The 12,018-nt window shown below is 44.3% G+C and overlaps 1 protein-coding gene across 1 annotated transcript in view; it reads left to right on the top strand.

The window, feature by feature from the left end:
• LOC142803351 (endothelin-converting enzyme 1-like) overlaps positions 1-12,018 on the top strand; it is a 91,807-nt gene that overhangs the window by 39,299 nt on the left and 40,490 nt on the right. Inside the window, exons 6-7 of the mRNA XM_075888466.1 lie at positions 865-1,006; positions 11,106-11,201. Of these exons, the coding sequence (XP_075744581.1) occupies positions 865-1,006; positions 11,106-11,201 (238 nt within the window). The remainder of the gene's footprint in view (positions 1-864; positions 1,007-11,105; positions 11,202-12,018) is intronic.

Below are 12,018 nucleotides of genomic sequence, written 5' to 3'. Positions count from 1 at the left end.
GTGTCATGCTGAATGACCTCACTCTCCACTCAATCTGCCATCCAGGCGTTAGAGCTACGCAACACCTGTTTACTCAATGATATGTCTGGCCACCCATGCAATCTTGCATTCGTCATGGGTTCGCACTTGCGCAGTGTGTCAGCGTGTCGAGAAATAAAAAAACACCAAGCCTCCATAAAGAATACTTGTTGTACAAGATGCACGTTTTGACGCCATTCATTTGGAAATTGTCGGGCATTTACATCTATGCTGGCGATATACGCATTTGCTTACGTGTATTGACAGGTACACTAGGTGGCTAAGGTTTATGTGTTGACAAGCATTGCACGTGTGCAATACACGTTGTCAATACACGTTTTCGTGTATTTACACGTACACAGAGCGTACGTGCATTGACAGGTACACTAGGTGCATGTTGTATACTTCGGTCAATAGCATGGTCGGTCACTTGCCCCTTATAAGAGTTCGTTATTTTTGTCCGCATTGCGTTTTTCGGTGTTTTTCTTGTATTTCTCTTGCATTACCTTGCTTGTACAATGTATATTCCACGCCTGTAACAAAGGGTTGACGGAATTCTGTAAATAAACAAGTAAATACATAAATACATTGAATAAATGACAAGCCATGATGTAAGAAGTCGTTTATCTTCAAGCGTTGGAGCAACTTTAGAAAAACTACCATACCTTGTGATTCTGACGAAGAAAACTGAAAGTAAATATTCAGATAATCTCTTGTGTACGTTGAGCTTTGCACTTTGCCTCCAGCTATTTCTCATATTTGGTGCTTCGCGAAGGGGAAATTTAGTTGCGCCAGGTGCACTTGAGAGGCACCACAAACGTTCAAGTCTTCTTTTTTACATTACAGCTTGAGTATGCTCCAGATGAATTTTTTAGGGGAAATTTCAAGCGCAGCCTGAACGATTATACAAAACTTACGGTATTGTTGGGTGATCATCCCGCAGTGGCCGAAAAACTCGCCCAGAAGATAAAAGAATACGACGACGAACGTGAGCAGCATGCTTTTCTTTTTTCGTCTAATGCAAGTAACTAGAATAGTGCGCATGCTATTTTTACTGAGCTTCTACGTGTGTACTTGTCATTTTTCTTGCGCGAGAATTTTACATGCTTGTAGCAGTTGCCTCAAGACCCATTATTGGCATATAATTCGTTGCCGCATCAGCCTCTGTGCTTGATGACGAGTATAGGAAAACTGTTTCTAAAAATTCGTACGACCGGAGAAGTACTGACCTTTCGTTAAAGATCCAAAAACTTGCGAATATTTTCTCGATGAATTGTTAAATAGTGTAGCACGTTTATGCAGATGTAACAATGTAGGCTTTCTTAAAGCAGACTGCGTGTTCTAACGATTTCCCTCAGCGGAACATGTGAACCTAGGCAATATACTGAGTCCTTTGTTATAGACAAACATTTATACATGATAAAGCTATGCACCACTGAAGAAATACAAGAAGTACAAGTAAATACGATGACGTCAATTTACCAAACGATTCCGAGTCACTAAACCACCCTGTATTGTTTTCCTTTATCTTTATATGGTTCGACGAATGTGTTATTGGAGCCACCGCTAAGGCCAACATATATATTAGGTGTGGAGCCCATCAGAGGGTCATGCTTTCGCATGCTGTAGAATACTGTCGGCGTCACTTGGCGCAGCGGTTCATGTGTGGAATATTGAGTGCACGTTCACTCTAAGGAGAAGATTTCTTTAGAGTTGTCTTATCGAGTGCTTTGGTGTAATCACTTATCATCAATAGCAAAAAGAATAAACAAATGATGCTCACGGTGCAATGCAGGCAAAACCACGTACAAAGATAGATGAAAGTGAAAAGCGAGTGCGATATAGAAAGATACAAGCGAAATGAAAGAAGAAAGAAACGAAGAGCAAGAAAGAAAAATGTTAAATAGGCAGGAATAAATAAATAGAAATCAAGAAAAACTTTGAGAAGAATAACCAAAAGAAGAAGAACAAACAAAAACAGCAGAAGAAAGAAATCGAATAAGTTAAAACAAAAGAAGGTCTATGGGCTACACGCTTTAATAAAGCTTGGCAACGGTACTGCAAACTGCCCAATTTTTTTCTTTTTTTTAAAATATATTTTCTGCAGTATGCTGCTACGGACCGACAACTGCCCCAATACGGCGGGTCTACGCCAGCCGTGACACCATCTCCACGCTTGATAACGTCTTATAGCCCTCTGAAGCCACTCACCGACAAAACCTGTATGATTTGTCAAAAGCATTGATTATGTATTAGTAACTTATATAATATATAGCAAACGCAAGCTTTCATGTATTATGTGTAGTTAGCAAACTAAAAAATTGTGTGAGCTGTTATCTTGAAGCTTTAAAGTTTAGACGCATAAGTCTGAACCAAATGACGACAAAGTGCCAACATTTATCGAAAAATTGGGCCCCAGTTGGATTGTAGCAGAACGATCATAAAACAGGGCGGCGTGTTTTTTTCTGTGCAAGAAGTAGCCACTGGTTGGCGAAGACAAAGCAGTGTTGTCATCGCAAGTCCTTAAAAGTCGACACTCATGTGAGCTGCAATGGTAACAAAAACCAATACCACAAAATAAACAGCCTACTGCTGGAATGGCGAAGTTGGCTAGGCTCAAGGAATGTTGAACGAGACTGGTGTTAGAATGTTTAGGGACCGCTCTTTAGGGACGGCTTCGTTTTTTTGCCACTGTCTTCAACCTACAATGAGTTAACAAAAAAGCAGTGACATTGTTTACGTTGAAGCTTGCAGTACACAAACACACACACACACACACATTATTCCTATTGTGGCTACCAAAAAAGCAAGCCCTTATATTCATACATCTTTCCTATGAAATAATACCCTACCTCACGTTGAACATTCCAAAACTATGAAAGAATTGTAAAGATACTGTAGCGGAGGGCTCCAGAAAGTTTGACCATGTGATGTTCTTTACCATGAACTTACATTGCATAGTTCACGGCTTTCTCCGAAAGACAGAGGGCTGCATATACATATATATACATAGGCAGGCATGGTGGTTGAGTGGCCGTAGCGTTGCAAGTAGTCAAGCAGATATACTCCGTGAGCAGTCACAACGTGGTTTATTCCGACGTTTCAGCAAGGCTTTGGCCTTCATCAGGATCGAGGATACAGTTTGTTGGTGCTCAGTTTTATACAATCCTAAATCAGAGGGGGAGAAAGAGGAAAAGGCAAAAAGAAAAAAAAAACAGAAAAAATGGAGATGGAATTCTCGGGTATCTCTTTCACTCTTCCTTCCCCTTCCCCCTCTCTTTCCTTTTTATCCTTTTCACCTTTAGGATGTCTGCGGTCTGTGTATCCTTCCTTTCACTAACGTACTGTTCCCGACCAGACGGCGCCGCATGGCTCTGGCGGTTCGATGTGGGGGAAAAGAGCTTTTTAAAGAAGTTTAGGCCTTTAACTAGTCAGCGCCTCGTCGACATCTCGTCGTTGAAAAAGGGGCGTTGCGTATTGCCGCAGAGACTGGCAAACGGGTGCAATGTCATATCTTGCCCACTTCGGGATTACGCGTGCAGTAGGGGCCTCCTGACTGTGCACATGGTTGCTGTTGGACATGCCATGCTTGGCACAATTGATTGGATAGTAAGGTAAAAAATTGGCAGATCCCACGAACAGTTGGAATCGATGATATGCGAAGCATAGATGAGAAATGATGATATGTCAGTTTAAAATGAACACAACGTTACAAGTTAGTTGCAAATGATGCCGTACGTGACTTCCGTGTCATGAATATCATGTTTGAATGTGTCGTTTACCTTCGTCATCTATTCACGTCACGTGATACCAAATTTAGTATATATGAAGCTAGCAAAACGGCCGTGAGAACGCTATAAGCGTGGTATGTTGTCATGTTCTTACATGACACGTGTGTCAGGATTATCATGCTTGCACCAGGATTATATTTCATCTCCATTGACATCACATAGGACTAAACTTGGTATACGCGGAGCTAGCAAAACGGCGGTGAGCGCATCATCAAGGACCCAATATTATACTCCAAGGTAGCGTTGACGCACGCGCACGCTGGGGACAGCAACGCTACCTTAGCAAAACGCGAGCACTCTATAATCTGACCCCAGGCGCGACCAGCGTCCGTTCGTGCGCCCCGAACGGCAACCACCGCGAAATGCGACATGCACTTCACACCGATGCCATAGAGTAACATAAATATATGCCGATGCGCAACCAAGACAATACTGCGTCTCCCTCTTTTCGTGACGCAGGGACACCTGACGCGCTGAAACGGGCATGCGTCAAAGCAACGCAGTGCGGCACGCTCCTGCGAGTTTATGGCAGGACTGGCACATAGTGTGACAACGCCGGCGTGATGCGACGAAATGAACCCCAACGAGCACGCGCACCGCGTCATGTCGAAATGCATTGGCCCCTTGACTGTGGGATGTAGTCATGTTCTCCCATGAAATGCATATCATGATTACGTTTGCACTATTCACACACCTTCCTCATTCATTGGCGTCACGTAATACCAAATTTGGCATACGTAAGCTAGCGAAACGGCCGTGAGCGCATCGTGTGTGTGGCATGTACTTATGTTCTTACAGGACACGCATGTCGTGATTATCATGTTTGGATGTGTCATTTACCTATATCTTCAGTTCGCGTCACGTAATACCGAGTTTGGTACATGTGAGGATAGTGAAATGGCCCCGAGCGGATCATGAGCGTGGCATGTAGTCATATTGTTACATGACACGCATCTCATGATTATCATGTTTGAACCAGCCACATACTTTCGTTGTCTAATCACGTACCGTAATACCAAATTTGGTATATGTGACGCGAGCGGAACGGCCGCGAGTGAATAATGAGCGTGGCATGTAGTCATTGTGTTACATGACACGCATGTCACGATTTTCATGTTAGGGTCAGTCCCTTGTGTTCGCCATGCAATCATGCCATACCATACTAGTTTTGCAACATGCCATGTGAACGAAACCACTGCAAGAGCTGCAGGACCATGAAATGTAAATCTTGACATTCCTGACATACATACCATGATCTTTATATTGTGACTAGTCAAATGTTTTTCATAAAGATGTTCTTCATATTGTCATGTTATACAATACCAAGTTTGGTATTGATACCTTTATGGAAAAGGCCAGGAGAGCTGAAAGTCGTAGGCGGTTAGATAGATAGATAGATAGATAGATAGATAGATAAATAGATAGATAGATAGATAGATAGATAGATTAGATAGATAGATAGATAGATATATAGATGGGTGGATGGATAGATAGATAGATAGATAGATAGATAGATAGATAGATAGATAGATAGATAGATAGATAGATATCCTAAAGTCGCCGAAGTTTCTCTACTCTATTTCACATATTTCATTGCTATGCGCGTAAGTCTACTCGTATGAGAGGGAACGCTTGTTTGGCACCTCTCCTATACAACAAGTTTCTCAGATTGGGCCCGAATCATTGCTCTTTTCCCTTTTTCGTGTTTTATAGCTTCAAATTTTGTCTTGGTTTCCCCTATTCTGTTTCTGAACAACCCAGGACTACTTGTTTTTCAAGTATTAAACAGTCTAATGGGGTCGCAAGCACGTTTTTTTTCTACGGATCTGAAACATTATGCGGCATCCTCTTTCTATTGCTTTGATTTTAAAGCATTGTTTGAAGCTTTCCCATTCTTCCAACTTATCCTACTCCCTTTGTGTAACCAAAGATTTGACTTTACTCTTCACGAGTTCAATGAATTTTTTATCATTCAAAAGCTTTTCATTAAACTTCCAAAGTTCCCATTCAACCTCCTTTCTAGTCTTGGTCTCTATCTCGAACATGACCAAACTGTGATCAGTATACGATATTTATTTCACCATGTAGTTCCTGCAGCTGGTTGCTACGTCTGAGGTCGCATAAGCTCGGTCAAGCCGAGCATGGCAGGTACCTTGAAAATGAGTGAAGTGCCGGTGTTTCCCACCACCAGGATTATAAGCCACATCGAGCATAGCAAGATTGCCTATTACATCCCTTAAGTACACTGAACCGGCCTCACTTACGCGTGTTACAGTTTGTTCCCTCTCCACCCCGTTTCCCCTCTTTCATGATATATGCTTCCAGTGGTCAATCACCGCTGTCCTTTGCCTGGTGACACCGACTAGTTCATGTCTCCGCCGGTGTCTTTGCCGCCAATGTAACAGTATCGATACCACACTTAGTATGGCATAACATGACTTTATGAAGAACATATTTGATTAGTCATAACATGAAAATCATGACATATATGTCATGAGTGTCATGATTTACTATTCATGGTCCTGCAACTCTTGCGGTGGTTTAGTTCACATGGCATGCTGTGAAAATGGTATGGTTTGGCATGGTTGCATACCAGTGACAGACCCTAAAATCAAAATCATGACATGCGTGTCATGTAACACTATGACTACATGCCACGCTCACGATGCACTCGCGGCCGTTTCGCAAGCGTCACATATACCAAATTTGATATTACGGTACGTGAATTGACGACGAAGGTATGTGACTGGTGCAAACATGATAATCATGAGCTGCGTGTCATATAACATCATGACTTCATGCCACGCTCATGAGGCGCTCGGGTGTTTTCGCTAGCTTCACATGTATCAAACTCGGTATTACGTGACGCGAACTGAAGATATAGGTAAATGACACATCCAAATATGATAATCACGACATGCGTGTCATGTAATAACATGAGTACTTGCCACACTCACGATGCGTTCGCGACCGTTTCGCTAGCTTACGTATGCCAAATTTGGTATTACGTGACGCCAATGAATCACGAAGGTGTGTGAATGGTGCAAACATAATCATGAGATGCGTGTCATGTGAGAACAAGACTACATCCCACAGTCAAGGGGTGAATACATTCCGACATGACTCGGTGCGCGTGCTCGCCGGCGTTCATTTCGTCGCGTCACGCTGGCGTTGCCACACTAGGCGCCGGTCCTGCCATAAACTCGCAGGAGCGTGCCACACTGCGGTGCTTTGACGTATGAGCGTTTCAGCGCGTCCGGCGTCCCTCCTTCACGAAAAGAGGGAGACGCAGTGTCGTCTGGGTAACGCATCGGCATATATTTATGTTACTCTATGGCATCGGTGTGAAATGCATGTCACATTTCGCGTCGGTTGTCGTTCGGGGTGCACTGACGGACGCTGGTCCACCTGGCGTCAGATTATAGAGTGTTCGCGTTTTGCTAGCGTAGCATCGCTGCGCCCAGCATGCGCTCGTCAACGTTACGTCGCAGTATTATGGGCCCTTCATGATGCTCTTACCGCCGTTTAACTAGCGTCACATATACCAAATTTGGTATTACAGTGCGTGAATGAATGACGAAGGTATGTGCCTGGTGAAAAAATGATAATCATGAGATGCGTGTCATGTAGCAAAACGACCACATGTCACGCTCATGCTGCGCCTGCGGCCGTTTCTCTAGCTTCACATATACCAAATCAGTATTGCATGACGTCAACAGACGGCGAAGTTAAATGACACGTCCGCACATGGTGATCATGATATGTGTGTCACGTAAAACATGACTACATGCTACGTTCAGCAAGCTCGCGGCCGTTTCGCGAGCTCCACATATACCATAATTTGGTATCAGGTGGCGTGAATAGATGATGAAGATAAATGACACGTCCAAACGTAATAAATATGACATGGAAGTCATGTACGGCATAATTTACCTACCCCTCATAACGTTGTTCTGATTTTAAACTGGCATATAAACCTTCCTCATCTGTGCTTCGCATATCATCGATTTCCACTGTACGTGTGATTTGCAATTTTTTTTCTTACAATTCCCAACCACAAGAAGAAAAAACGAAGGACTGAGGAGCAGGCACAGTTTACCGGCGGTTACTGTCAAGTTTATTATTAGTTTCTCGCCCTCACTAAAGGGCGACATCTGCTCAGGCTTTATACCCCGTGTTTAGAAACGTTCCTTGACTTCAGCTTGACTTGAAACTGACTTCAATGCAGCGCGTTTCAACGAGTCTGTGGTTTGTGCTGCCTTGGCACCGCCTAAAAACAGCGCGTTAAAAACGCGTTTGTGCTGCATTGAAGTCGGTGGCAAATAACGTTAAAGTTTAGCAGCGTTTTTGAATACGGGAGTATTACGCCTCTCGGCTCATTTGACAGACAGCCCCACACAAATGATTGAGTAATGAGATGTTTTTCGCGCACCGTACAGCGCAGTCGGGCCAGCGCAGTGCTGTAGCTCTATTGTTAGCAACAACTACATAACAGCTTGGCCAAAATAATGCAATGCGCAGGAAACATTATGCTATCATATTATTGCTTCAGTAAGCATACGAATGGACAATCTGAGTTTTCGCATAAAAGCCAGAGAAGTGCCAGCGAGTGCGACCGGCGGCTGTCGGTCGCGGGAGGCGTATACGTTTGCAGGATGTGCTGGCAGCACGTCTCATTGATGTTTGTTGCTTTTTGCGCGGACTCTGTACACTCTAAAAATGTTTCATTTAGGGTAAATGATGACATGGATGTGCTTTATTGTGGTTTTTACTCGTCTAAATTGTGTATTCTAAAACCCAAAGGGCCGATAACACTTGAACAGGCTCGGTCGGTAGGCCCAACTTTTGGTTGAAGTCATGGTGGTAGAACAGAAGGGTAAAAGTCAAAGTCTCTGGGACTTGTCTTGACGTATGTCGCAGGTAGAAGTTTACGCTTTTTAGCGTCGCACGCACTTTGTTAACTTAAAAGTACGGTACAAGTAATTGGGTCTACAAGAATTGCCAGAGTTGCGTTTCTAGCGTGGCGGCATCAAGTGACCGCTGTATTATGGTGTACCGTTGAAAGGGGAAATTGCGAACTGGAGATTTGCGAACTTCTTTCTCGACAACTGCGTTGAGATGTAACACATTTACAGTCACTGCTCACAATGACACATCTAGTCTTCTATCACCACAAAGCAATAAAATGTGCATGTCAAACTGATGCATAAGTGCACGAGATGTAAACATTCGCGGCCACAATTTACGTACCACAAAAATTTAAGCGTAGTTGAGGCCACAGTAAAAAAAGAATGCTAGAAAGCGTAATGAGCGGTGTTGGTTTCTTTCAACCGTAAACATATTTCTCTGCGCATTCCCGAGTAGAACACTACGAATAATTGAATGGTTTCTCATACTGCCATCGGGTTTTTCATCATGCCACCATCATTCACCAAGATTCCATCATACCACCGTCATCCAGCTTGTTAACCAAGCCATCCACCAAACATGTCTTGAAACGCAACCATCAGCCGGCATCGGCCACAGTCACCACCATTGGCTCGCCACCACCACTACCATCTGCCACCATTTGTTCACTCTCGCAGTGATCAGCCATTATGTCCACTACAGCTTCCACCATATCTGCTATCATTTCCACCATATGCAGTATTATTTACACCACATTCACCAACGATACCAGCATCTAGCAGCCCAAGATTTTCAATAGGGGTATTATCAGTGATGTCCTTGTCGACTATAAGACGCGAGTTTTCTTTCCTTTATACTTCGGTTTCCAGTACGGTCCTGACATGTGCTTTTGCTCTGTGCCGTTTGCCTCGTGCTATGCTTCCCCATGAATACATGCTTTCTCACCCAGCACTTTGCGTTACTTCATAAACTGTGGCTTGCGGAGTACGCAAGACAGAATTATAGTAAGGCAAAAGCCTTCAATCGCACCCTTTCGTTTTTTCGATGCGGAGCATTTAATACTCGAGGCTTGTAGTGCGGCGCCGTCCGCAAGCTTCCTCCTCCTTCTTCCACCATCTGTGCAACCCTTCCTCCTCTACACACCACGCGCGCTTCACTCCTCCATCATCTGTGCACCCTTCCGCCTCTACACACCGCGTGCGCTTCTCCTCTTCACGAACATTCGCTAGCTGTATAATGCATCGCGCATGCGCCGTCACGCTTCGAGAACATCGGCAGCTGACACGCGCGCCTGCGCCGTCGCACTTCGAGAACATCGGCAGCTGACGTGCGCGCATGCGCCGTTGCGCTTCTTCCCCTTCTCGAACATTCGACAGCTGACGCGCGCATGCACCGTCACCCACCATCTGTGCCGCGCGCGCTTCTCCCCTTCGAGAACAATCTACAATTCTCCTGATTCTCCAGTGGACGCGCACGATTCTCCAGTGGACGCGCAGTGGACGCGCCGTCGCGCTTCGAGAACATTCAACAGCTGACAGTGCATGCGCCGTCGCGCTGTATATATACTCAAGGTCGGCGCTCGCTCGCTCAGTTGGCGCTCGTCGGTTGGTTTGTACGGCGCGTCGACGTCCAAGGTCGCGGTGAAATGAATTCCAACGAATCCACAAACACAATGATCGACGTCCCTTCGACCAGCGTCGCCCTTTCGCATACGTGTGTACGTGTTCACTCATTTAACACCCCCTCCTACAACCACGTTAACCAATTTAGCCATCGACCCAAGTAAGTCGCAATTTAACACCCCATTTCACAACCACGTTAACCAATTTAGCCATCGACCCAAGTAAGTCGCACTTTAACACCCCATTAACCAATTATATGCTCCGCATCCTCCTCAGTGTTCCCCCGAGGGAAGCTGCGGGCAATCTTTTTTAGAAGTGCATTAGAAGGGAACGCGAACATCGCATTCCCTTCTAATGCACCTCTGTTCGTCTGTCTGTACATCCCTGCTTTCGTCTCTCCGTCCATGCGTCCTTGCGTCTGTCTGTGTGTCCATGGTTCCGTCCAGCCGTGTGTTCATCCGTGAGTTGGTCTGTCTCTTCGTCTGTGCGTCTGTACTTCTGTCCATCCGCCCGTGCGTCTCTCCAAGCACCCATGAGTTCGTGTATGCTCCCATTCGTCCGTCCGTGTGTCCATTTGGCCGAATGGACGGATGGACGGATTGTTGTTGTGCTGTGATTTTTTTAAAGCTGTGTCGGTGCTCTTGCCGATACATTTATATGAATTGTATCGTATTCTCAGGTGGACGTTGTGTGCCTCTCGCAAAAGTCAAAGTATATGAGTTGTGTTTTTGGAACACTACATCATGTTTTTTTATTCCTTGCGCAGTTGATTATTTTGAATACACAACATATAGTGACCAAGGATTCGAGCCGATTCGTCTGAACAACTTCGGCAGCGTTACGGAACCGTACGTTACTTCAGGTAGGAAGTCATTTCTTAACTATGTCCGCTTTAAGTAACAAAACCTTTATTGTCCATAAGTCTGCCAATGGCACCTAATGCAGTTATTCTTGGTACGTAAAGATGCGGGAATACTCAGGGCATCTTAATCACTGAACCATGATGGTCTTTTTGGGCAGAGTGATTAGCTACACAGTAGAAGTCAAGAAGCAGTAGATGATCAGCACATTATTGGGTCACACAGTAGCTATCTCAAAGTGCCTCGAACGTTTCCGCAAATAAATGTAAATAACGAACAGCTCGGCCTAGAGAGTGTTTATGCGATGATATACACAAATCAAATCAGGGTTATGGTAGAACCATAAGGCGCATTTATTATTTCGACGTGATTTGTCCTTCACAAAATTATTGGTAACAAGGAATGCTATTGTCTCTGCGTGCCCATTGCGTGAGCTGTATACCCTGATTTTTCGCGAACGTTACAAGATACCATTAACCAGAATACAAAAAAAGTGATGGCATAACTGTAACAAGTATACTTTTTTGGTTCAAGCGCCTGTAAATAAATGACTTGGTGATGTAAAAGATGAGGATACCTATTGCTAAAGATAGCTATTGATCGTGAACGTGAAAATAGCTATTGGTAATTCTTAACAATACTTAGACTACATAAACTCCATGGTAGCCAGTGCAATCAAAAATCATTTAACACATCCAGTTGCCTCTAGCTTGACTAATATGTACTGAACTATTACACACGTGGGGCAATAAAAGTATTTAAAATGCTAAGTTCATTTCCAGATTGTTCTGTCGCAGCGTCCCAATTTAACCAGACACC

The sequence above is a fragment of the Rhipicephalus microplus genome, chromosome 3, assembly GCF_043290135.1.
Source record: "Rhipicephalus microplus isolate Deutch F79 chromosome 3, USDA_Rmic, whole genome shotgun sequence".
Lineage (NCBI taxonomy): Eukaryota > Metazoa > Arthropoda > Arachnida > Ixodida > Ixodidae > Rhipicephalus > Rhipicephalus microplus.
Note: the sequence above shows the minus strand (reverse complement) of the source record. Positions and strands in the feature narration are given on the sequence as shown.